General features: G+C 52.5%; 3 protein-coding genes across 6 annotated transcripts in view; 2 read left to right on the forward strand and 1 right to left on the reverse strand.

The window, feature by feature from the left end:
• Positions 1-2,716, forward strand: part of RASSF5 (Ras association domain family member 5) — an 88,041-nt gene extending 85,325 nt beyond the window's left edge. For 2 of the 3 annotated variants that reach the window (XM_075529541.1, XM_075529547.1), the window contains exon 6: positions 674-2,716. In XM_075529541.1, the coding sequence (XP_075385656.1) occupies positions 674-826 (153 nt within the window). In that variant the 3' untranslated portion in view covers positions 827-2,716. The remainder of the gene's footprint in view (positions 1-673) is intronic. The other variant, XM_075529553.1, reaches the window with a different exon arrangement.
• A 2,743-nt stretch (positions 2,717-5,459) lies between these two features.
• On the reverse strand, positions 5,460-24,686 carry EIF2D (eukaryotic translation initiation factor 2D). Of its 2 annotated transcripts, XM_075529561.1 has the most exons (15): positions 24,472-24,686; positions 23,423-23,613; positions 22,153-22,236; positions 21,576-21,666; positions 17,915-18,022; positions 15,979-16,235; positions 15,553-15,670; positions 13,994-14,039; positions 13,518-13,621; positions 13,265-13,414; positions 12,844-12,933; positions 11,651-11,746; positions 9,608-9,728; positions 7,025-7,199; positions 5,460-5,641 (listed from the first exon to the last, which is right to left on the reverse strand). In XM_075529561.1, the coding sequence occupies exons 1-15, from the start codon at positions 24,525-24,527 to the stop codon at positions 5,571-5,573; spliced, it is 1,758 nt and encodes a 585-aa protein (XP_075385676.1). In that variant the 5' UTR covers positions 24,528-24,686; the 3' UTR covers positions 5,460-5,570. The 2 variants fall into 2 exon arrangements, with proteins under 2 accessions (XP_075385676.1, XP_075385685.1); XM_075529570.1 differs by lacking the exon at positions 24,472-24,686 and having other exon boundaries at positions 23,482-23,616.
• On the forward strand, positions 24,526-25,549 carry LOC142439727 (uncharacterized). Its single transcript, XM_075542293.1, has 2 exons — positions 24,526-24,901; positions 25,051-25,549. Exons 1-2 carry the CDS (start codon positions 24,526-24,528, stop codon positions 25,515-25,517), a joined length of 843 nt encoding a protein of 280 aa, XP_075398408.1. The 3' UTR covers positions 25,518-25,549.
• The last annotated feature ends 387 nt before the right edge of the window (positions 25,550-25,936 follow it).

Here is a 25,936-nt window from a genome sequence, read left to right on the forward strand (position 1 = left end):
AGGTCTCCTGTGTCAGTGTCCTATGCTCCAGCCCCCAGCCCTTCAGCGTGTGCAGGCTAGGGGCCTGGCGCCGATCACCCTGAAGCAGGCCACAGGGTCAGGCTGGGAGCTTCCCAGGACCCCTGTCAGCATCTCACTGCTGCAGGGAACACGTAGATCAGTTCTCAAAGGCACAGCCACGAGACGCCAGGGTTTCTGTTGCTGAAATGCCCAATGCCAGGAATGTAAACTCCAGGAGCACTGGTTACTCCTGCCTCCTCAGGAGCAGGCGGGGGAGAGGAGGCAGTCCCCGGTTCCTCCCCACCCTTTGGGGTCACCGTGAGCCTTCAGGAGCAAAGGAACCCTGGTGGCACAGTGGTTACGTGCTTGGCCGCTCACTGAAAGGTTGGTGGTTCCAGCCTACCCAGAGAAAGGCTCCACATGAGTATGGCCTGGCAATCCTCTCGTAAAGGTGACAGCTTAGAAAGCCCATGGGACACTTCTGCTGTCACCTGCACTGTGCTCCCTGTGAGCTGGCTGGACAGCCACAAGCAGCAGCAGACTGCAGGAATCGAGGGTGTGAGCTAGGTGGTGCAGTGGGAGGTGGCCAGGCCCACAGGTCACATCAGCTTCTAACCTGTCTCCTTTCTTGTGCCCCCCACCCCCGCCCCCCCTTATCCCTCTTGTCTCCCAGTGGGATGCCTTCTCCATCCCCGAGCTCCAGAACTTCCTCACAATACTGGAGAAAGAGGAACAGGACAAAATCCAGCAAGTGCAGAAGAAATACGACAAGTTTAGGCAGAAACTGGAGGAGGCCTTAAGGGAATCCCAGGGCAAACCTGGGTAACCGGTCCTGCACCCTCTCCTCCTGACGCCCTCCGGTTTATTTTTATTATTAATTATTATTTTTGCCACGGACACTTTTCTCAGGACGCCTCTGGCGGGCGCGTGTGTGCTTGCCCCGCAGCTCCAGACGTGGCACAATCTCTCTGGGGGACAGCTGTCTGTGTGTGGTGGTGGTGGGGGGTGTCCCCCACTTCCCCAGGGATTCGAACTCCTGTCGTAAGCTCCACCTTCACCACTGTCCTCTCAACCTGCAAGCCTTTCACAGACCAAATAGCTGCCTCTCTTGTCACCTAACTGGAGCCTGTCACACTAGCTGGCAAAGGAAGGGCGAAGGTTTTAGAGCTCCCTGTCTGGGCTCAGGCGTTTCTCTCTTGTGCGTCCTACTCACGGCCCACCTTTCTTTCTGGGTCAGGAGCTGGTGCCTGCTCCATGCGCAGGTCTCGGCTTAGCCCTGAAAGCAGGGCCATGCTCATGAAAGGATGACTCCTTGCTGTCCGGATGCTCAGGGGAAGGAGCCCCAAAGCTGAGGGTGGCACAGAGATTCCCAGAGATGCCACAGCCAAGAGCCTGTGCCCTGTAAACCCAAAGGCTTACGCCCATACCTGTTCACACCTGTCCACAACCTGCTTGTTCCTAAGTTTGAATTTCATGTTGCCATCATCTTGTGTTTTCCACCAAAGGGAACTATTTACCGAGTTTAAAGTCTCCTGCTGAGTAAGGAAATCAGGCAGTTGGAGAAAGCCAAAACCACTCTGGGTCCCCCCAGCGACAGCAGGGGCTCTGGGTACTCCAGGCGCTGCCCCAGGAGCTGCCTGGGTTAAAGAGGGCCACCCTCCAGCTTGCCCACGTGTAGTCCTTTCTGTTCCCAAGCTCCCGGCCATGCCACCGGCCCGGACTCCCCTTGGACCTCAGTGCCTTTTCTGTTTTCAGAGACAGAGCAGGGTGTTTGACGGAAGCTCAGATGCTGGCCTGCTCTGGCCGGGCTGTGGACAGCCAGCTTGTGTGTGTGGGAGACAGGCCAGGAGGGCCCTTCCCGAGGAGTAGGTGCCAGACCTTGCGGACAGGGCGCCTCAAATTGCTGGCTGCGCTGACGCCTGGCTCCTTAGTGTCCGTTCAGGCTTCAAACAGCAATGGACCAGGTTCTTCAAGACAGTAACCAAGACTGCAAAGACTCCAGAGCAGAGAGAGGGCTTGCGGTTTTCCAGGCCACCCTGAGACCATGACTTTGCTGTCCTCTGCCTTCTCAAGCCCCAGCCTCCATGGGGACCCTTCCTTCAGAACGGTCCCCGGCCGAGGTTCTCTTCATGGAAGGACCGCTGACCCCAGTCTTCGGAGCTGCCAAAGCAAGACAGGCCAGCAGCTCGGAAACTTCTTCAGGCCACAGAAACCCCGCTTCTCTGCCATCCGCTCAGCCTTAGGGAGTGAGTCCCTTACGTCAGAAGCTCCCTGCTGTGTCCGGGCGTCTCCCCGCCTCGTCCTGCATGTCCCCAGGCCTGGCCCCTGCTGCCCGTGCTGTGAATGCTGCTGAGGACCCCCCTCCAACGGGGCGGCCGCTGTATTTGTTCACAAGGGAAAAGTCAAGTATGTGTGTGGAACGAGAAATATATCCACGTGTAGAGTTATATATAAAGATATTAGGGTGTGTGATGAGAAGAGTTGAGGGGCCAGTTTGCCTAAGGCACAGCTGGACCCAGGGCCGCTGCTTACTGTGCGATGGAGCCCCCCCCCCTCCCGGCTCCCAGAGGCAACTGCGCCGCTGCTAGGAGTGCCTTTCAAGGTTGTGTGGCGCGGCGGGCCGTTTGGTTTGAGGACATCTTCTTTTCAAGTGTCTTATATGGGTTTTAAAAAACGTATTAAAAGCTTGTTGCAAAAGTGATTTGTTCTAGAGACTTCTTACTCATCTGTGGAAATCATGAGCTGGGGGTGGGGTGGGGATAAAAGCAGATCAAGGAGGGCACACGTGCTTTGAGGCAGGGGCTCTCTGCTGGTCAGTCCTGTCCACATATTGGGGGGGTGGAGGGCGTCACCTTGGCGGCTAGCTGTTCTTTATCTCCACAGAGCCAGAGCCCAAAGGGACTGGAGGCGGAGACAGATCAGTTAGAGACCAGGTGAGACCACAGAGTCAGGAGCAAAGATTCTTTGGGGATTATGTTTGAAAGGATCGGGTGGATTCCTCTCTGAGGGCTAAAGTCACCTCACCTGGGGGAAGAGGGCTACACGAGGACCAGCTTCTACATCAGCATCTGACACCAGGCCACCCCAGTAATCCTAGAACGGGCCCCGCCCAAGTCGGCAGCATGGGATCCCCACTTTCCTGCCAGAATAGCGCACACCTGAGCTCAGTCAGTCAGCAACTGACTCCACGTGGGAGAGGGCAGCCGGCCCCCAGCCGTCCGTAAAGCACACCTGTAACATGTTCACCTAGACCTCCAGGAGTCTTGCTAAAGCCTGGAAATGAACCAGTTTCTGCTTTTCCTTGCAGTTCGTATGGTTGCCACATGAGTATCTGTTGTGGTGATCTGACCACACGGGAGGGCAAAGAACCCACCGCTGCCCAGGCTGGTGTGCGCCAGGGGAGCTGGAAGACGACTCTGCCTAAGTGTCGCCATGACTGGGGCAGGCCCCGAAGCTCGGCCCAACAGCAGTGTCATCGCAGTTTCTGGGTGAAACTGCAGCTGCCCACCTGTCACCCAGCCCGAGACTGACTGGCCTGTCTGCAGCAGGGAGCAACAGGGCAAGCCGTGACCACATGAACCTCCATTCCCTCGAGGAGAGCGTTCATACGAAGACTGCACCATCGCTGCTGCCTGCTGGCTGGCTGGCTCATGGCGACTTCCGGTACAACACAACGGTCCTGCACTGTGTCCAGGCCATTGCTGTGGTGGGGTCTGGGCTTCCCTCCTGCTAGCCCGTCCTGATGACATGTCCAAAGTCGGCACGCTTCTAAGTGTCCCCACTGTTGCTTCTAAGATGCAGTGTGTGTGTCTGTGTGACTGGTGGCACTGTGGATTGGTGGTAGGCTGCTAACCTCAAGATCAGTTAAAACCCAGGAAACATTCTGTAGGAAAAAGACGAGGCTTTCTGCACCCATAAAGACTAGTCTCAAAAACACTACATAGGGTCACCAGGAGTCAGAATTTCCTCAATGGCAGCAATTTTCTTTCCACCTACGTTGAAGGAGCCCTGCTGGCACAGTGAGTGAAGTATGGTTGCTAACTGCAAGGCCAGCAACTCAGATCTACCAGAGGCTGCCTGCTTCCATCAAGACTTCGTCTTGGAAACGCTACCTAACGGGTAGCCTGAAATGACGGTGGTCAAGCTGGTTTTTATACGTATACATTGTACACCTGGATCAAATTCAAGGAGCCCTGGTGGTGTCGTGGTTACGAATCAGGCTGCGTTCCGCATGGTCGGCAGTTCAAAACCACCATCAGCTCTGTGGGAGGCCCTGCAAACAGTGACCATCTTGGAAATGCACAGGGGTCGACAGTCAGAACTGGCCCCAGGGCAGAGTTTAGGTTTTGATTTGGTAGATCAAACTCATGCTTTCCAAATGACTCGTTTTAATGTGTCCCATTTGGGGTCAATTTTTCACATCCCTTTCCTAGTTCCCTAAGCTTATGGTTGTACAGATCGGCCAAGTGACACTGCGTTCCTGAGAGCACGTCCCAAGGGCACAGCTCTACAACAAGGGAAGGCAGGGGTGCTCTGGACACACCCCCACACCGTGCCTTCCTCCCTCGAGCCCAGACGGGCAGCTGGGCAAGCTTGACCCACAGCCACAATCGTGGCCATTCTCCTTTGTAAACGTTTCTCATCTGGATTTAAGTAAAATAAAAGGTGTGAGGAGAGAGATGTTGAAGATGATGTGTCTTTTCATGGGGAAAAAACAAAACTCATTGGGAATCCCACTCGGTTGACTCTGCTGTCACCCAAGGGGAGTGCTGGCTCGGGAAGGGACGCCCAGGAACAGACCGGTCTGGAGCAGCGGTTCTGAACCTTTCTGCCATCAATCAAGGCAGCCCTCTGGGAATGTGACAGAAGCTCGGCCCTTCCCCTCAGGAATATGATGACGACACAGAACCCCCACGCGATTCAAGGAGCTCCCGGGGAGCGCCTCTGCCAGCAGCCCGGGGTTTACAAGAGGGGCTTGCTCAGAAGGCACCGTCAGAGCTGTCATCGTGGAGCTCGCCCTTGCTGGAGGCCGGCTGCCGGGCGGGTGGGAATCCTGTCCCACCAATGCCCCTTGCCCGGGGGCTTCTAGTCCTCATTTCTAGCTGGCCGAGGGCCCACCCTCTTCTGCCGCCCGGATTGAGGGCACAGAGCAGCTGCGTTGTTTCCTATATGAGTGAGTAACTCCTTAGAGCCGGACCGGAGCTATTTTTGGCTTGGGAGGTTAACTAGTAGGGAGAAATGAACAGGAGGCTGTGGAATAGCTGGTAGAGGGGCTTTATAAACAGGGAGGCTCCATCTGCCTGAACTTGAAGTGGGCTGTCCAGCCCTGAAGGGCAAGGAGGAACTAAGTCACAGAAAGGGCACGACTGTTGACTGGCTGTACAAAGGCATACTGCGACATTTCTGCTCCGTGGCAGGTACACAAGGGAAACCAAGACTTAGGTTGGAATAAAAACTCGTTTTGGTTAAAGAATTATATTTTTTATTTGCAAAAGCTGAAAATGTTCACATAAATTACCAGCCCCAGCTTAATTTCCACTGGACCAACCGCATGAAGGCGAGTCCGGCTGTCACTTCTTCTTGCCAGGCTTGGGGGCCTTTTCCAGGCCCTGCACGTGTTTCCGAGGGAGCTGATATTCGTCTGTAATCCCAAAGGAGAAATCTCTCAGCAGGGGAGCCCAGGTCCCGTCTGCCCTCCCCCTTGGCCCCCCAAGCTGCCCCATGGGCCCAAATTCTACACTTACATCACCTCCTGGCCCGGCCAGGCTGCAGTCTAAGCCCAGCTCCAGGTGCAGCTTCTCTGGGAAGCCTCCTGGGAGGAGGAATCTCTCTACCTCAAGGCCCAAGTGTGCATTTCAGCAATTCCCACCGCGATGGCTCCTTTCTGGTGTATCAGTCCAAGCATGTATCGTTTTCTCAGAAAGTACGTGGGCGTGCCCGTGCCCCTCTATTCCCCAGCACCTCTTCCCCACCTCACTGGGGTTCCTCTCACAAAGACAAGTCAGGAACTGGTCGGTGCTGCCCTGGGCGTTCACTTGGTGGCAGGGGGGCCCCGAGGAAGAGACAGGGTGGACAGGCTTTCTCTCGAGGGTTCGTCTAGCGGGCTCAGACGTCAGTGGCAGTCAGGGCTGCAGGCGTTGCTGCAGAGGGCTGTGCTGTGCGGGCTAGTCTAGGGCCACAGGAAAATCAGGACCGGCTCCAGGCTGGCTTCACGTGACCCTGAATTGGGTCAACACACCTCTAGGTGTGTCAGGCAGACACAGGGCCCACACAGGAAAACACACTAGGTGGGAGGGGCCCAGTGCACAGTGTGTGTCCAGGTGGAGTCGAGGGCCTGTTCACGGAGAGCAGGCGCTGATGCTGAAGGCGGTGCAGACAAGGGCAGTGTGAAAGCTGAGCTGGGGGAGGGTTTCAGTTGAGGACGCCGAGGGTTAGCAAAAAACTCAAGCTTGGGAGTCAGACAGCAAGATTCAGAGTCCAGCGACAGCACCCAGATGTTGCCAGGGCAAGGCACTACACCTCCCTGAGCCTCAGTTTCCCCATCTATAAAATAGAGCTAACCCTTCCACCGTGTCATTCTGACGAGAGAGAGAGACTAGGTGGAGAGAACGCTTGGCCAGGTGCCTGGTCCAGCAAAGGTGCTCTTCAAGCATTCACAGGCAGTCGGGGGAGAGTGCTCGGGACCAGGGTCAGAGGGCCTGGCTCCACACTTGCTACCTAGCGGCGGCCCCTTACCCTCTCACCCCTGTCTGTGAAATGAGGATGATGGCCCCATCCTACTGGCCTGCAGGTTTGTAGCTTTTGGAATGGGACAGAACTTGGTAGAAATAATACGAGCAGGCTGCAAAAAGTTCATAGAAAAATTCTATCATTCTTGAAATTCCGCTTGCCCATGAAGTTTTTCAAGCCCCTCCGTATGCAATTCATGCCGGCATGTTAGAATAAGTGGGCAGAGGTGAGCTGGCAGGGAGATTTTTGCCAGACAGATCAGAGCACAACCTCCTCTTCTCAGAGGGATACTCACCAATCAGCAGCCGGCCCAGGTGGGAGACCTGGTTTCCCTGGATCTGGACCTGCAGGCTGTCCTTGGCTCCGGGGGCGGGGGAGACGGTGGTACTCGCCTGGCATCGCTGCTGGAGGATGGCTGCCACCGAGTACGGGTCAAGCCCGTAGGCCTCCAAGTTGCGGACCACGGTCACCTGAGAGGGCAGCAAACAGATGGTAGGGGCAGAGCACAAGATCTCCCTCCCCTGGGCCTGCAGGCAAGACCCCTCTGCCCCCAGGGCAGCCACCTTGGCTCTGCTCTCGGGAGTCACCCACCTGTCACTATGGTAACTTCCATCTAAGGGACGCCCCTGCTTACTTCTACCTGGACTCCAGCTACCCGCCCAATAGTACACATATTCTATTGATTCTAATGTACATGTTAGCCAGTATCATCCCAACCACTGTTATATCTCTGTTTTTCTAGCAGAGAACGGACGACAAAAGCACAGCAGTGTAGTGATAATCCCTCTGCATGCCTACCATCTAGCCTCAACAACCACCACGTGGTCAACCTGGATTCCCCGATCTCATCCACGCCCTACCCTCAAATAACCTTACTGCAGCGAAACTTCATCTGTCATGACTTCAGCATGCTCTCTAAATGATACAGGCCCTTGTAATATAAAAATAATGCCACTATCATCCCTAAAATGAAACAATTTCCTATAATCAAAGGTCCCATCAGCAATGTGCATTTTTCAAGTACTCACAAACCTCACAAGTGAAAAGTATATGACGTCCAGATCTAAAATCAGGGAAGCATCCATGCTGCTGAAAACCCCATTCTTCCCCTGCCACTCCGAACCAGGCCCCTTCCTCACGCACAGAGGCAGGGTGGGAGGGGGTGGATAGCACGTGGGCTGCTGCCCAAAGTCAGCATCCAACCACCTGGTGCTCGCTCCACAGGAGGAAGGTTTCTGCTCCCATAGACAGCCTCGGAAAACCCACAGCGACAGCAGGGACTCAATGGCAGTGAGATGGGGTTGCGTGTGGGGAGGGTTGCCATCAATAAACTCTTTAAATGTGCCCAATTACGTGAGGCATGCAAAGGGACTCCACACCGAGTCTTAGGGCCACTAGGAAATGAGAAGTCACGTCCTGCACCAGTCCCCATCTGATGCAGAACTGGATCCTACCCTCTCAACCAGCCTCCTCCAACCAGTGGCCACTTGGTCTTTGCTTGAAGACCTCCAGGAAATAACTACCTATGAAGCAAGGATTTCAATTTTGGGCAATTCTAATTGTTATAAGCTAAGTGCTGACATAAGCCAACATGGAATGTCTCGCAATTCTGCACGAGCAGAATGAAAAGCTCAGATCATGGAAACACGATCATTCTGAAGCCCCTTCACACGCACGCACCTGTGTGCTGCACATGTTCATGTGCATTAGCGAGCACGAAGGGAGACAGACCACTGTGGAAGCGAATGCCTCACAGGGTGGATGGAGTCACCAGGTGTCCAGGTAAGCGACACGGCACAGTTCATAAAGATCACGGCCCTCATACTAGTTTGGTGAGTAGTGCCTGGAGTCTTCGAGGGTCTCTCCTCATCTGGAGGAGTAAAGGGGGAGGAAGGAGACCCAGGGCTCCAGCAGTCATCTCTTTACAGGGCGGATGCCCCCATGCACCAGTGCCCCCTAGCCTGCGGCCAGCTGAACCAGATGGTGCAGCTACCACGACTGCCTGCTCTGATCAGGGACACGAGAAGGTCCTGGAGAGAATGGGAGAACGATGTAGAATACAACTCTAACTCATAAAAAAGAAAGAAAAGACCAGCCTTTGGGGATTAAGAGAGATTACAGGACCCTCCAAGACTGGCACTGTTTCACCCTCCAACGGAAGCCGCTCCTCGAGCCAAACAACAGACGGGCCTGAGTCACCCTGGAAGGGGTGTGCTGTAGAACGAGCGCCGCTTGCCCAAAGCAGCGGTGAGAAGCACGGGAGGAAGCTGGAGGGAGGGGAGCGAGATGAGTGGGACGTGGGGAGTGCTGACAATTGCAGCCCATGTCATGAGTGGGAAACTAATTTGCTGTGTAAATTTTCACCTGAAACACAGTAAAATCTTTACTCAGGTCAAGCAGTGAGCTAAGCATCTAATCCACAGCCCATGCTTCTAAAAGCACACTACTAAAAGCTTCTTTTCTCTGGAGCAAAATCTTTCTGGGTCCTCCGCTCACTAATCCTAGTTCCGTCTTCTAAGGCAGGCAGAGACCCTCCGTTCCTTCCACAATTCTTCGCGAGTTATGTGTCCTGAACAAATAACGAATCAAACTCCAAGCGGAATCGGTAAGAGCTGAAAGTCTGTAACATAGTTCTGCGGGAAAAACACAATCAAAGCTTATTTATTTTGGGAGCCAAGTTCTAGCCAGTGTCCTCCAAAGGCAGAGATGGACAGCTTCAGTTTATTCTGTACAGGGTCCAGCCAGCCACACACACATGGGTGCTTCATCAGCAACCTCCGAGGCCTATGAGGCCCCTCGAAAAATCTCCGATTTCGTTTAGAGACCACTTAGCAGGAGCATTAAAATCACGCCCTCAGATCTTACCTTTAAACATTACCTTTTTATTAGCAGCTCTCTGTGCGAGCGTGATGTCGATTGGGCAGATTTTCCCTTTCCTCACAATGGGCTCTTGTCCAGGAAAGGTCACTTGATAGGCAGACTGCAATTTGTCCAAACACCTGGAACAAGCGAGGTAGCGAGGTGAAGTCTGATGGAGCCCAAAGCTAAAGACCGTCAGGGAGCTGGACGCCCACCCAGTGGGCTGACTTGTGCTAACCTTACACATGACCGAGCAGAAAGCCGCCCAGGCCTGCAGCCCCTCGCCACTGGTGCTGTGCCTGGGCCCACTGTTTGGCCAAGATCAATCCCTCTCATCGCGGGAGAGACCCCTCCACTTTCATCACCCTCTGCTGCACCAGCCACAACACCTCTCCAGCACCCAGTCTTTCTCATGATGTGTTAAAGAAGTGAGCAGAAGTCTGGCCACCCTTGGCTCTAAGGCCCACTTTGGTTGTATTTCTTCTAAGACGGATTTATTTGTTCTTCTGGGAGTCCTGGAGAGTAAACCCTTCGCCAAGACCATAATTCAAATGTACCCATTCTACTGTCTCAGTGGACCACTGTCCAGCCTTCTCATGCAGGAGGCTCTTGAAAAGACCATCCTTGGGTCAGTGCACCTTAGTCATTAAAGTGACATCTCTGCCTTTTAGCACTTTAAAACTTTGGGGGTATGTGGCTGCAGATTTGCCCAATGTAGGATGTCATTTGATATCCTGGCTGCTGCTTCCCTGGCCAGACTGTTGATCCAAGCAGGATAGATGAAACTGCTGACAACCTCAATTGTTTTCTGTTTATCACGATACTCGTCAACGGTCCAGCTGCACACCAGTCATCCCATCACCCGTGGAAGCTTCACTCTAGGCCAATGAAGTCAGGGTTACTGGAGCGAGGGTGCAGGCAGAGCTGTGTTGACAGCTCTTGGGATGATTTCATATTGCAACCAAGGCGGAGGCCGCTCCGCCTCTCTCCATGCAGGGAAGTGGCATGGATGACTTGAGCCTGGACACCGCCCGCTGGCCTATCTCCTGACAACCCACCCAGGGAAGGTAATCCTGCCACTGTCAAAACCTGCCCTCGCGCCTACTGCCTCCCAGTACTGCTTCACAGGAGGATGTGCTTCATGTACGTCACAGGATATATGAGCTTCATGTATGTCACAGGATGTATGCACTTCATGTGTTTCATGTACTTCACAAGGTGTACTTCTTAAGATGTGCTTTATGTACCTCACAGGATGTACTTTTTGTACTTCACAGGGTGTACGTACTTCATGTACTTCACAGGATGTGCCTCATGTACTTCACAAGGTATATGTACTTCATGTACTCATAGGGCGGACTTCGCAAGATGTGCTTCATGTACTTCATATACTTCACAAGGCATAAGTGCTTCATGTACTTCACAGGGCGGACTTCGCAGGACATGCTTCATGGACTCCACAGGGCGGGCTTCACGCACCTCAGAGGACGGCCCATTTCCGCTCTGAGCCACCTTCGGCGAGGCCGCTGCTACTCTCTCCCGTCTAACCAAAGCCTCTCTTGCGGGCAGACATTAGGGCAGCACACTTGCTCTCTGCAGGGCCCTCGGAAGCATTTTAAGCTCTGTGCACCAGGTCGTCTGCACAGGAACTATTCAGTGTTGCCATTCTAATGGAAAGCAGCCACAGACCACTCAGAAATGAATGGGTACAATTTGTTTGGTCCACAGGCTGTAGTTTGCCCACTCCTGAGCGCAATCATTTTCAATTATGCTTCTGTAGAAAAGGAAATTTAAAAAATAATCCATTCTTGGAAAACTTGAAGACAATCCTCGCCCTGACACTCTTCTTTTTGTTTCTAAATCCTTTGGAAATTCTTATTTTTTATAAATGTTCCTATACTGTGTTGACCCAGCCCATAAGTCTCCACATGAGAATTAGTCCACGCTAGTTTAGACAGGGCATGGCTTATGTCAAGAAGGCCTGAGCTTAAGATCTTTAAGATCTGAGCCATTTCAATTTCAATGCAGTCAACAGGTGCTACGGAGAAGGAACCCTCGCTACCTGGTCAGGAGGCTATCCCAGGGGAGCGTCAGGACCGTGTGCTGCTCGTTCTTCTCCAAGAGGCAGTCACTGAGGATGGGATCCAACTTCACGAGGCTAAAAGGGAAAGGAGACGCGGGAAAGAAATTTTAGACCCAAGGAGCCCTGGTGGTGCCATGAGCTAAGCACTGGGCTAGGTGAAAGGCCAGCAGTCCAAGCCCTCCAGCTGCTTGGTGGAAGAGACATGGGCACCTGCTGTCAAGGTCACAGCCGTAGACACCCAGGAATACTTCCACCCTGATCTCAGACGGGGCCCCAAGTGAGGAGTTGACTCCATTCGACAGCCCTGGGCTTGACTGGGTTTCCTCCTGCCCCAAAGGCCAATCCAGGGTCAGCTCTTCTCCTGTCCTTTCACAGCCAGTCAGGATTACGGCCATCATGGAGGCCCAGTCCTCAGGAGTGGCCCCGTGCAGGGCAGTCAGCAGTGTGGTCCTGCGCAGTCCTGCCCTCACTGACCATGCAACCACGGGCGATTAGCTTCCGGGACTTACGTTACACAAGGCTGAAAGGAGGGAGGGTCTACAATCTATGAAATGAGAATATTCCTCTTTGACCCTAAGAATGTCTTTTTAAAGTAAGAAGTTAATGAAACCTCGCTTCTGTTTGGTGGGTGTATTTCTGTATTAACTTATTAAGCTACAATTGAATCCGTGAAACGTGTTGAAATCAGTCTGCGTTTTACTCCTGACAATGGCATTTGCAAGCCGGTAGTGGAAAAGCAGGAGGCTTCAAGTAACTGGTGGAAAACTAGAATTAAAAGCAAAGAGGACTTTCCCGAGAACTGTGGGGCGCACAGGCCCCAGTCAATGTTTACAGCACATATGGATCAGAACGCCCTAAGCAATAACTAGGAATCCATAGCCCAGGATCGATTCCAGCTCAGAGTGCTCCTGTGGGTGTCCAACCCTGTATAGCCGCATCTTTTCCCTGCAGAATGAACTGTGGGTTCTAATGCTGCCCCTGCAATTAGTTAGCAGGCAGCCCCATGCACAACCCACTGGCGCTGCCAGGGCTGCTCTGGACCCACCCACCTTGGCTGCTTCTAGAACCCCGCGGTTTTGCCCTCCCCACCCTCCTCGCTCCCAGAGATCCTCCATGCACGCCGAGGGTCTCACCCAACCAGCCAGGTCATGGTCAGTGCTATGCCCACTTACTTTTTGTTGTCAGCATCCACCAGGTCATTTCTCTTCGCATAGTTAATGATGACTTTTCGGACCTCGCTGCCCTCGAGGAAGCTCCCCTTCCTAGCGGGGAAAGGGCTGGGCGTGAGTGCATGCTGTGCCGGGGGCGAGACAGGCTGCAGACACCCACGGCTCACTCGGCTGTGCTGTGTTCCCCTATCCTGACAGAGGGGAGCAGGACTGCGGGAAGAATCACGATGGGCACCAAAGAAGAAAGCTACTCTCTCGCTCCATGTAGTCAGAGAAGATGCCCAGGGAGAGGGACTTGGAGCTGGAGTTGAGATAGGAAGAAGAGGTAGAAGGGGCTCGCCAGTCACGAGCGAGCACCGCTCAGTGGGAGAAGAACCACAGGGCGGGACGCGAAGCAGAGACAGGCTGCTCTCCAAAAACTCACCTGTGGCCAGACTCCTGGAAGAGCAGGGTCATGCTGGCTGGGACACAGTAGAGGGAGTGTATATCAGGAGGGTGATAGGGCTGCTCACTGCTGCCCTCCTGGACAGGCTGGGAGGTTGGGGAGAGCTCAGCTAGGACGAGAGATGTGATCCTAAAAGCCAGCAGAAGGAAAGAAAACACACATTTGACACTCATGTCTCAGCAAGTGCCAGTCCACCGTCCATGTGTGAGTTACGGCTGGCCCCTGCACACACCTTGGGTGTTTCCAGTCCACAGCCACAATGCTCTCCACGCCTTTGCTCAGCTCCTTCACCTGTACAATCTGCTCCCGCTGCATGTGCTGCAGGAACTTGGAGAGCTGAGGAGAGAGGACTGCTGGTCGGGACTGTGTGGGCTCACACACCGACAGCACCTCCGATGCGCCCGAGACCAAGCTCGGCAGGCACTGAGGAGGGACCCCAGACAGTCTCTTCCCTCCTCCCACGAGCAATGGGGGCTCCCCCCCCCCCCCGAGGGCTGGGGTAGAGAAGCTGTTAGAGACCACGGGACAGCAAGAAAAGAGCCCAAGGGAAAAGAGGAGTGGATGGACGCCCAGCTGTCTCTGGCCGCCAGGGAACTGTCTCTCTTCTGGGCTTCCCTCTGACCTGCGCCCTGCAGACAGGGCATCCCTCCACCTCATGCCGTGCGTGCCTGCTCTCAGTTCAGAGTCTGTGTGAAGAGGCTGGCTTACCTTTCGGTAGCTTGACTTCTTGATGTCCAGTTGTTGTCCTTCAGGGCTGAGTGCAGACGGAAAAGGCAAGTTAAGTTTGCAAGGCCTGTGGTGGGGGGGCCCTCTGGATTCTGAGGGGAGCTGCCCCCCTCCACCTTCAGAACGAGGCCATGTCCAGGAAGGAGGAGGCTGGACGGCGCAGGCTACGCGACTCGAAGTGAGTGCCATCATCCAACAGCGCGTTTGGTGACAGTGGGACGTGCAGAGCAGTTTGAGATGGTAGCCGCTAGCTGGGGTGTGAAATGTGACTGTGACCGGAAAACAGTACTTGACATTTTATTTCGTTTTTATTAAATAGTGGTTTAAATTGCGTAGTCACAAGGAGCTAGGGGCATCCATATTGGCTCTAGTGCGAGATTCTCCTCAAACTCTACAACCTTCTGTGGCCTCAAAAGCCCCACCTCAAGGTGAGCGTGTCCTGCACCAAGTCCGCTGTGGGCAGCTCGGCCCAGGCAGCGTCAGCAAAGGGTATCCTGTGGGCCAGACCTGGCTCTGCCCCTTCACGTGTGCATCGCTGTGGGGGTGGGAGCACGCCGATGGTGGAGGAGAGTCTCTGCAGCAGACCACAGCGCCAGCTGAGCCGCAAGTACTGACTAGCTGGCCTTCACACCCTTTTGCGGTGGAGGTACCTGACCAGTTTATCCTCTTTCCCTCTTCCTACATGTATTTTCACTCAAATCCTGGCACACAACAGCAATGCGGTGGCATTCTAGAACCCACCCCAGGCCAAGCACTTCTATCCCAGAGATGGTTAGTTACTCCCACCCTGGCCAAGTATCCCACACCCACTGCAGACACCACACGCGTGCAGGGACCTTAATGGAGCCCATAAAGCCACTTCAAAACCACACAGCAAGCTGCTCAGTTCCAGGCAACAAATGCGCGAGCGACTTCCTGGTGTGTCAGCACTTCCTGAGCGAGCATCCTCCCTCAGACCACTGAACCTCTACTGCATCGGTCTGAGTACTGAAAGAGGGTCCACGAAATCAGGCGACAAGTTCACCCTGCTCAAGAGCCAATCCTGGGGACCTGGCCTTTCAGCCCAGAGGGGCCTGTCTTCAAAATTCACATCTGCCCACGTGTAAGCCAGACTCTCCTGGGGGTTCCGGTTGGGGGCTGTGGTGTATCCTCTGGATATAACCTAGTCTGGTCCACCTACTTTCCACTAGTTGGGGGAGTGTGGGTGGATGTGAACAAAGGGGAAGCCCCCAGGACACTCCCTGCCCCATTAGGAGAGGGAGCCCAGAACCACCGCAGCAGGGGCAGGTTCCAAGAGCCTCGGGTCATCTGTGGACCAGTCAGCCTTCGCTGCCCACGGAGCTTTATCTTTCTTTTCCTCAACATCCCTTCTGGCTAGTTTTTAAACCCAAGACCTTAGTTAGATGCCAGTTCAAACCTCCATTCTACTCACCCCACTGGCCTCTGCCCTAGCACCATCAGGCACACAATTTCCAGAGAAGGCCCAGAAGCATGAGTAAGGCTAGTGCCTGGCCTCCACCCAACATCGGTCCCTTCCTTACCAGCAGGAGAACATGTGGCTGCCAAGGAAGGTGCTGGTGAGTAGCGGGAGGTCAGCCTTTTTGACCCGGCTCTTCAAAGCGAGCAAGAAGCACTGCTGTAAGAGGACATCCATTTGCTCTGCCAAGAAACAAGAATCACATCCTTTCTAAGGGACACAGGATGCTAGGGATGTGGGGGCAACTCCCCCATCCAGTTCTACCCCTGCCTCACCTCCCTGGCTCCAGAAGGAGCCCCCTCTCTGGCACCAAAGCTCCACTCTCCTGAGAACTGAGTGTTTTAAGAAGGCTGCTCTCGGAAAAGGGGCCGGGCCAGAAAGTCCTGCCCCCGGCCATGCTAGAAGGGTTCAACCAGTGGAATCTGCGGGGGCTCAGGTGCCAGAAATGCCCCAAAGGCGAGGGCAAATGAGCACCCAGGGAGACACATACCTGCAAGGGTCTTGCTGCCCATGGTGTCTTGGTTCTGGCCTTCAGTACTGGTGTTTTCTGTGGCTTCTGACTGGGACTCCTCCTCACACAGCTGAGGAGCCTCCTCATTTCCCTCCTCTTCTCCCTTCAGATGCAGGTGCCTCACGTCTTCCTGTAGCACCAGGTCCACCTGGACAGAGTCCTTCTCCTCAGAGAGATCCGGGGGGTCCAGGGCCAGTGGAGCAATGGAAGGTGGAGCAGACTTGTCTCCAAATTTCCTGGAAGAACCCATTGCAGAAACACCAAACACCAGCCTCAGCACTCTCCAACCCTGGCTACTCTACTCTCCTATCAGCAGGAGTGCCCAGGCAGGGAGAGCCCATGGGAGGAGACGCTCTCTTCCCAGCCCCACGTTTCACTCTAGGCCCACTGCCCTCATCTCTGACAAAGGAGGAGGAGTCGTAGACATGTGGAGACAGAAAAAGAACGAAGAAAATGCACTCAAGCACAATCCCCAAAAGCACTCCCTGTGTGTTAAAAATACTGAAACTATTTGGAATTAAATAACAATAGTAAGGTAGCAAGTACATCTGTAGTTCTAGTTTGGTGAAATATGAGCCTAAGTCACAGTCTGCCCACAGTGACAGAAGCCGCGATAAAACAAAAACGTCAGGACGGACGGTCAGGCTTCTCTAGAGCACCTTCCTTCATCTAGGGTCACACACGTTGGGAGGGGCTGTCTCCATCTTTTAAACCTTGTCCTGAAGGTATAGGAAGGCATGTTATTAGGAGCAAGGCCAAAGTACAGGCTGAAGTCATTCTGATCAAGTACGTATCAAATGAAACCAAAACCACAGGAGATATTCACTGAGAGAGCCAGGCTCCTCCTGTTCTAACCCATCGAATCCTCCCAGAAAACTTATGAGAAAGTGATACTTCTGCTATGACCACTTTAAAGATGGGGAAACTGAGGCAAAAAGACTAGCAGAATGCAGACTGGCACGGGTAGCAGGGGGATGGGATTAAGAGGTGAGTCTAGGCATGCTAACTTGGTAAGCCTCACAGGGAAGAGAAGAGGGGCGTGGCTGGTGGCTGTGTGGCTGAGGCCCCAGACCAATCTGGTTGGGAAGAGGAAGGGGGAGGGTATCGATGGACTGTGGGAGCTGCTGAGCAGACCACTGTCAACAGCATGCCCTTGACTTCTGCACGGAGCCCGAGGCTGGAAGAACAGGAGCGACAGAGCCCTCTGATCCCCGCCAATACCCACCCGGGGAGATGAGGCTGTGGCTCCAGGAGAGTAGGACTCGGGCCATATGTGGTCAATGTATGAATTCAAGACAGCGCTAGAATAAGGTTAAGAACTAGGTCACAACACCCACCTCAAAGACAGATTTTTTTAAAAAGAAAAGTACTAAAAAAAATTTTTTTTAAAGAAAAGTACTGTCTACTATTTTGGTAAAATGAAAACAAACTGGTCTATGGCTCTGAAAAGCTGCCATGTGCCAGTGTCAGCCCCACGGGGAGGAGCGCTCCGGAGTGTACTAGCTGAGGACAGCGCCGAGGATCGAGAGCTGCAGATTTGGATTTGGATTCAGAAGGGAAAATTCCATAGCTCCCCTAAGGGGCCCAGAGATGGCTGGAATACGGATGGGTAACACCAGCACTGGGCCGCACTGGGGGGACCTGGTTGACAATCCCCACGGTTCATCTTCCTGGAACGAGGTCCCCGGTTCACCTAGGAAATACCAAAGCTCTCCATTTCCTTGTCCAAACAGGTCAAAAACACCAACAACTCATCGCCACATTCAGTGATGAACTTAGTCTTGACCATCAGCAGCTGACATAAGGATTAGGCTGGGCCCCAAATTCTCACGGTGGAGTCTCAGGCCCCATGCTTGCTCCAGGAGCCCAGGCTCTCTGTAAGCACAAAGAAACACTGCCCTTGCTGGGTACTTACCACAAGTGATCCTGGTACGTGTGGAGCACAGTGATGCCCTTTCCCTTCAGGCCTGAAGCCAGCATCTCAGGTGTAGACATGACAGCAACTCCGATGGCAATGGGGGCCCTGAGGAAGAGGAGGCATGGACCAGGGTTAGGGAGAGCCGGCTGCAAGGCCTATGTTCCACGTGTGGAAAAAGCTCTGAGGCCACAATTCCGACGCATCTCATCTGTTTTCCTCCGATTACCCACAACTGTTACCTTCAAGAATCCCTTGGCCCACCCTCCCTTTCTGTACATGGAGCTCATCTGTTGTGGTTCTCACCGCCTTTGTTTTATTCCTACTATGAATCAGCCTCGCCAGGATTTGGAAGGGTATGTAAACTTCCTTTTCCTCGATTCCAAGAACCCTGGTGGCATAGTACGTGTCCATTGGCTGCTAACCAATAGGTCAGCAGTTCAAACCCACCAGCTGCTCTTTGGAAGTAAAATGAGGCTGTCTGTTCCCATAAAGATTTACAGCTACGGAAACCCACAGAGGTCCTATCGGGTGGCTATGAGTCAGAACTACCTCGATGGCAGTGAGTCTGGTTTGAGCTTTTTAGTTCTTTGCTTCGAAAAACATAAACTCTACTTTTTCTTCTGTGGGATAGATACCTGGTGATCTGGTCTTGTAAAAATGACAGCTCAGAAAACCCAATGAGGCAATTCTACTGTTACACAGGGCCACTACGCCTTCCAAAACCGAGTCAGTGGCGCCTAACAACAACAAAGCCCCTTAAGTAGGGTAGAGCCATCCTACTGCAAAATTCAGAGAGGAAGCGACTCAGGACTATAAATTCAGCCAAGGATTCCACGGGGAGAGGAAGAGATAAGGGGACGCCCTGCAGAGCAGTGGCATCTGACTTGGCTCTTTGTAACAGCACTTACGCTGTGTAATTCGCTGGCTAAGAACTAGGCATTCCCACAATGTCAAAAAACATTTCCAAAGCCCAATGGAATACATCATCTCTGTAGTACAGTGTTACTCAAATAATGATCACATCTACCTGTAAGGATTGGTACCCGGCTGGGTAAGGATGGAGGACCCGCAACCCGTTCCAGCTTGTCTGGGTCTCAGGAGAAAGGTGCAAGGGCAGAGGTCCCAACATCTCAACTTAAAAGGCTTCGCTCAACCTGGCAGCTCTCCTAGAAGCCAGAGGTCAGTTCCTGCCGCAGACACTATAGAGCAGGGCTTCAGCTCCAAGTTCTTAGGAGAAAGCTCCTTCTCTCCCACCTCCATGAAGAGACAATGGCTCAAGAACTCCAGTCACAATAGACTAAACGTGTTTTGTAACTTGAACAAATCTCACAGTGCCACAGACTAATTGCAGGCTCCATTTGAGACTCACTGTGAACAGCCCAAGTGGAGCATTCATCTCAATTTCTCTAGCTTTGCACAGACCACTGGCAGAAAAATTTATGACCCAGCATTCTTTTCAGCTGCAATTTTGGCTGTATGTTTTAAAAAAGAAGAAAGGAAACGTTTCCAGGTGTTTCCTTCCAAAACGTTCTGCCTCCTTCCCCCTCACAGCAGCAACGAGAGGCCATGTTTCTCTCCGTTGGGTCCACCAAAGGCAAGAGCCTCCAATCCAGCATCAGAGAGCACGAAGACACAAACCTGCATATTCGGCAGATGGCAGTGTGGAAGCCTTTTCGTAGAACAGAAAGCACACAGCATCTTCAGCCTAACGGTTCTTTTTTTAAGTATCTACTTCAGAGAAAATTACTAGCACCTATGTCTCTGTATACTTCAATAAAATAGTGTTGGCAACAGAGACAAACTAGAGCCAACCTCAGTCCTAGAGACGTCTCCCATCAACCAGATCAGGTACAAAGCTTCTGCAGATAAGTGTGCTGACATGGCATGCTGGCAGTATTCAGTGAAAGGAGCCCTGGTGGTATAGTGCGTTAGGTGTTGGACTGCTAACTGAAAGGTTGGGGGTTCAAATCCACCAACTGCTTCATGGGAGAAAGATGAGGCCTTCTGCTCAGAAATGCTAGTTGGAATCAACTCGATGGCAGTGGGAAATTAAGTGATTAAAACAATGTAGGTACAGTATATCCCCGCTTAGTTTGAAACATGAACACCCAAATCATACCTGTGTGCACATGTATGCACACAACAAAAAGGTCACAATGGCTATACACCGAATGATATTTTTATAGGAAGAGTTATAAGGTAAGGGGACTGTTGATTTTTCAGAATCACTCATGATTGCTTCTTCTTATTTTTTAAAGCAGCAACAGCAGCAGTGATAATGGTTAAACGACCTCACAATTATAGTAAAAGCCACTGTAACTGGGTGAATTGTTAGGTATATGAGTAATACCTCAGTAAAGCTACTACCACTAAGAAAAGGGTGATGACGACAGAGCTGGGCAAAGCGTCGAGGTCACGGTGAATAAGGGACGACTGGGAAAGTGTCACAGATCAAGGAGACTGAAACATGGCAACAATATGCAAATACGGTGTCCCAGATTGGCTCATTGAACAGAAAAGGCCATTACGTGGCCTCCCAGAATACCGAAGCCCTCTGATGGTCATCGAACTTGTTCGAATGATTTGTGTACTGTATGCATGCACAATCACTCCTCACCATCAACATTTTTAGACAGCAAAGACCACGTAAGACCACGTATCATAAGAAACTACATATTGCTAAATCACATCATTATGTACCTGCAAAATTTAATCACTACATAACTGCCAAGCCACTTAAAATCATGGCCCAGCCAAACTGACACATATCCTGATCCATCACCGACTGCGTTCCTCTTGCTTCTTATTTTGGGTGGTGTCCGTTACTGCAAGACATACATCATGGACACACAAAAAAGTTGTGTAGATTTTTTCCCCTCTTGTCATTAACATGAAAGGTAAACAGCGTAGTCCATAAATTAAAAAGTACGTTATTAAAATATATCTTTAAATTTATATGTAATGCTTCTAACCACCAAATACAAGTCTGATTTATAGATACTGGCAATAAAAGGCAATAATAACTAAAAAATCACAACAACATGAGGTATGGTATTTGACTTAACATTGAACCAACTTATGACGGAGTTGTCCAAACAGAAGCCCGCTGTAAATCGGGACTACCTGAAGTAGAAAAACTGGGGACACATGAGAATCCAGTTTGTAATGTAGGTAACAGTAATGTTTCCATTGTCTATTGCCATCACGTGATAGTCAAGCTACAGGACAGAGCAGGGCTGTATAGGCTATAGAGTGAGAAGCAGACTGCCGCATCGTTCTAACGCAGTGAATGGTGTGTTCAAACCACCGACCTGTCAGTTAGCAGATGTGACCACTGAATGTGACCAGGGCTCCTAACTAGTGAAGTACCCAAGTTAACGTCTTAGTTTTGAGAGCTGGACCATGGCTATGTAACAAGTTACCATACTGGGTGAGCTAGGTGAAGAGAGCATGGGAACTGTATAAAATCCTTTCACAACAAGCACACAAAGCAGCAGGAGAAAGAGCAATGCACCCTTCCCAGACATGTGGGAACCCCATAAGCTCCCTGCTATTTCCTCAACGGCCCACGCACCACTTCTTCCAGAGGAAAGAACCTAGTTTCGTTCCAATACTTCATCAGTATGCTTGGGAAGTTGTCACCCCCCTGGCACAGTACCTGTTCCCCACCAAGGTAATGGCACATAGGTCACCCTTCTGTACTTGAGGCAGACCAGCAGGGGGCACCACTACTCCTGGTAACATCAAATCTGCAGCAAACAAAACAAAAATATCACCACCCACATCCAGCCTCAACCAAATGTCTCATTGTAACTTCATCTATCCTTCAGTGACTGAACAAACATGTGCCAAGTGCCACCTGTGTTACTCAGAATGAAAATTGGCAACCCATGTATCAGACAGAACTTCTCCCTGTGGGGTCCAAGTGGTGGAGCAAGCGCCAGGTGGTGCATCCTACGCTGTGCTACCTCTGGTCCTGAGTTGCTGAATCCAGCCTGGGATCTGGTCGTTTGCAAGTGCCATTCATATCCCAGATCTCATTTAAGCGGCTACGAGGGTCAGAAAGCTCAGCGACTTCCTCAGACCAGCCAAGGGAGAGAGTAACACCACAGGAGAATACGCCACTCTTCCATCGTTTGAATAAACACAGAAAACTTTTTTCTTTCTTTTTAACCAGTCAGTCATTCCCAAGTAGCTGACACCCAACAGACAGAATGTAAAAAAAATCCTCTTACCTGCTCCCCCTGCCAGCTTCTCGAGCACCGGAGGCCATGTTGTGAAGGTTGGAAGGAGATCAGGATATGACCACAGAGTGTACACTGCCCAAAAAGAGACCAGAAGACGCTTACTATGCAAACCTTAAGCTCCCAGGGCACTGGCAAGACAAAACACTATGTCACTTTAATCAGGGCTCAGATAAGGAACTCAACAGGAGCTGCACAGGAACTTGTGAGATGACGCTCAGAGGTTACATTCTTGAGCAAAGAAGAGATCCAGGAAACTGGGTGTCACTTGCGCCTTGGAGGCGCCTATGGTTCCACTTGGACTCCAAACCAAACAGAACGCACCACCATCAAGCCCATTCCGACTCACAAGGGCCCTCGAGGGCAGAGAGAACTGCCCATAAGCGCTTCCAAGACTGTAGCTCGTGTCGGGAATACAAAGTCCCATCATTCTCTCGAGAAGCAGCTGGTGGTCTCAAACTGCTGACCTGATGTTTAGCAGCCCAAGGTGTTAACTACAGTGGAAAAGGCCACGGTGAATCAAAGTGGAGCACAGACCCATTTATTACCTCCAAAGCAAGTCATCAAAGAACAGATACTGAGCCTTTAAGAAAGATCGGAATTTTCCCCTGTTTATTATCTGTGTTCCTTTGGGGAATTTGGCTTTTTTTTTTTTTAAATTTCCATCGAGATCAGCAGGAGAACCCTCAAAACAAACACAGGAGAGTGTGGTTTTGTCTTCACCTACAGCAGGGAATGGGGTGGCGTGGGGACAGCCTACGAAGACTACATTGTAGCCACGCTGTGTGTTGCAAAGTGGGTGTCAGCAGCCACAGAAAAAAGATCCCTGGGATCTGTGACCAAAGGCCCTGGGATACCCAGTCAGGGCCTAAGAAAGATCCTTGCGAAAGATCTGCTTGAAGTACATTACCTATGGCTGGGCATGTGCCTCCTGCTTTAAGAAGCATTTCTTCTCCAGTCTGAGAAGCTATCTTTATAAGGGCACCTGTCACCTTGTTGAGCTCACTATACACCCCTCAGCCACAGCGTCTTCCTTTCACAACATGCCACGGTGGCTTCCCATTCTCCTTCAGTGGTCTCCCCTTCCTTTCCTCCTTGACAGATCCAACTTTAGATCCACTAGACCCATGACAAGTCCCAAAGGATGTTCTCAGGAGACTGTGTGCTTGTTTGTCCCGTGGGAGGCAGGTAGTGGAAGAAAGACAGGGAAGCAGATGTCAGGTAAGGACCAGCAAGAGGCATCTCTATCCTACTATCCTACCTGTTGGATACAGATTTCTCTCCAGTTCAAATAGGATGGGATTACCACCACTCACGTACACAGTCACTGCATCCCCTTTGTGGGCATACAGCTTCACAACGTTCAGCTCCTCCTTTCCAGGCACTAACTCAGAGACCTGTTCCGCTCCAATGGAGGGGAACGCAGCGGTCACCTCGGCCCGAAGTTTTCTCCTGCAGAAAAGCACAGCAACTCCTTTTAAGAATGCTGCCCAGAGTGACTTTTAAAACATGAAGGGGCTTTGGAAAGTTCATGGGAAAAGGCGATTCGCTTGTAATTCCAATTTCTTTCCCCCTTGCAAACTTCTTGAGCCTCCCTTGTACTGAGGGCTGAGCCAAGGCTGCCTGGTTTTTGATGCCCAGATCTCCCCGAAACCAACATCAAACAGACATCATCTTTCTCAGCTGTTTTCGAAAACTCCCCGGCCCAGGGAACAAGCCAAGTGTGCCTGAAACAGGAAAGCTCAGCCTTGCCCTGAGGACTTCCTGCTTTGTCCTCCCATCCCGCAGGTCTCACATAAGCTGGGCAACTCGGTGAGGTTGGGATGAATACGGAGGGGCGCCAAAGATGGCAACGGGGGAACACGGCTTCCAAAAGGGCCGGGATGAAACCTAGCATGCGACTCCGTCCGCAAGGACACCGGTCTCCGGCCCACGGGAGCCTTATCCCGAGCACCTCGGCAGGCCCCGCACGCTCTTCCGCTCTTCCCCCCTCCCCCGCTCGGCACAGGGGCAGTTCTCTGAGCCCCGTCTGGCGGCTCCCGTGGGGGCTCGGCGCTCTTTGCGGAGGAGCTCCGTATTTTTTGTCTTCAACACGGCGTATACAGTCTGCAGTCCGTTAGCACGGACCGAACTACTTTTTAACTCGTTCCTAAAATATACTCAGGGAGAAAAAAAAGGGTGCCCTCCCCACACCCACTCTGTGTCCTAAGCGCCCCTGTCACCCGGGGTCCCTACGCTTGCCGCTGCCCCCACGTTGGCCGACCGAATCGACGACGGCTCGGACGCAGCCAGGCCCCTTCCCGCTCTCACCTGTCCGACCCCTTGATGGCCGTGTTGGACTTGACCCGAAAGGCCTTGGTGAACATGTCTGCCGGTGCGGCTCGAAACCCAGTAGAGCACCGAAGTCCCAAGGCTAGCGGGAAAGCGAGGGGGCCGCAGCGTCCCGGCGCTCGACTCTGGGCGCAGCCATGCTGGGGCCCGGCCGGAAGAGAGGCTCGGCTGGAAACGCGGGCCGAGAAGCTTCGGGCCTGTGGGCGCGGTGCAAGCCGGGAACGCCCCCACGGGCGCGGCTGGGAACTGAAGCGTGGCGGGGCGGGGCATGGGGGTGGGGCGGGGCCCGGTACGGCGGGGCGGGGCGACGGGGAGCCGCGCGAGGGGGCGGGGCTCCAGACCCTGATTGGGCGGGGCGTCCTCGCCCCGCACCTGCGCGGTCCCGCCCGCGCCGACTGCTTCTGCGTTCGTTCCCACTTCTGAAAGTTTGGGATCCCGTAGAATCTCTGCCAGCTCCCATTGTAGTCAATCTAGTTCAATTCCACAATAATTCATTGAACTCTTTTTCGTTTTGGGTTGTTTGCGATCTTTATAAGGAGGCCCGGTGGGCTCTCTGAGGAAGACGCGGCCGTCGTCCCGCCGTGCTCCGTCCCCCGCTCCCATTCCTGACTCACCGCTGTTCGCTCTCGCCGTGGAACAAGTCGGTCAGGAAGCGCCCCGCCGCCGTGGCATTTAAGGACACCGGAAAGACACCTGTGGAGCCAGAGGTGGCCATTCACCGAATTAGAATTACGCTGACCAGCCGCAACGTGAAATCCTTGGAGAAAGTGTGTGCTGACTTGATCAGAGGGGCTAAGGAGAAAAACCTGAACGTGAAGGGACCAGTTAGGATGCCTACCAAGACTCTGAGAATTACGACCAGGAAAACTCCCTGTGGGGAAGGTTCTAAGACCTGGGATCGATTCCAGATGAGGATCCACAAGCGTCTCATTGACTTGCACAGTCCGTCTGAGATAGTGAAGCAGATCACTTCCATCAGTATTGAGCCTGGAGTAGAGGTTGAAGTCACCATTGCAGATGCTTAAATCAACTATTTTAATAAATTGATTTATCTGTTGGTAAAAAAAAAAAAAAAAGGAGGCCCGGTGGTGTTGGTCAAGCGCTCAATTGGAGCCCACGGCACTCCCAGGGAGAAACGTGGTGATCGGCTTCCTTAAAAGTAGTCGCTGTTGTTAGGTACCAGAGAATCATGTCCAACGCACAGAGATCCTTGTGTACAACAGAAAGAAACGCCGCGCAGTCCTGCCATCCTCACACAGCAGGGATTTCGAGAATACCATAAACAGTGTTGCAACCACCGGATGCAGCGCCCGGAGTGCTCAATTTCGAAGACAGCTATCAGGCCCACGAACCCAAAGGGATCCATATGTGCCCCATTCCAAAGAAAGGTGAATCGACAGAATGTGTTAAATATTGAACAATATTAATGTCACAGGCAAGTAAA

The sequence above is a fragment of the Tenrec ecaudatus genome, chromosome 1, assembly GCF_050624435.1.
Source record: "Tenrec ecaudatus isolate mTenEca1 chromosome 1, mTenEca1.hap1, whole genome shotgun sequence".
Taxonomy (NCBI): Eukaryota; Metazoa; Chordata; class Mammalia; order Afrosoricida; family Tenrecidae; genus Tenrec; species Tenrec ecaudatus.

Excerpts from the sequence above, each read along its gene's own strand:
- LOC142439727 (XM_075542293.1), top strand. The coding sequence starts at position 24,526 with ATGTCTGCCGGTGCGGCTCGAAACCCAGTAGAGCACCGAAGTCCCAAG. Across the intron at positions 24,902-25,050 it reads CGCCGACTGCTTCTGCGTTC|GAAGACGCGGCCGTCGTCCC; the intron begins GTTCCCACTTCT and ends GGGCTCTCTGAG.
- EIF2D (XM_075529561.1), bottom strand. The coding sequence starts at position 24,527 with ATGTTCACCAAGGCCTTTCGGGTCAAGTCCAACACGGCCATCAAGGGG. Across the intron at positions 21,667-22,152 it reads GAAGCTGGCAGGGGGAGCAG|ATTTGATGTTACCAGGAGTA; the intron begins GTAAGAGGATTT and ends TGTTTGCTGCAG. Across the intron at positions 14,040-15,552 it reads AGCCACATGTTCTCCTGCTG|CCCTGAAGGACAACAACTGG; the intron begins GTAAGGAAGGGA and ends GTCTGCACTCAG.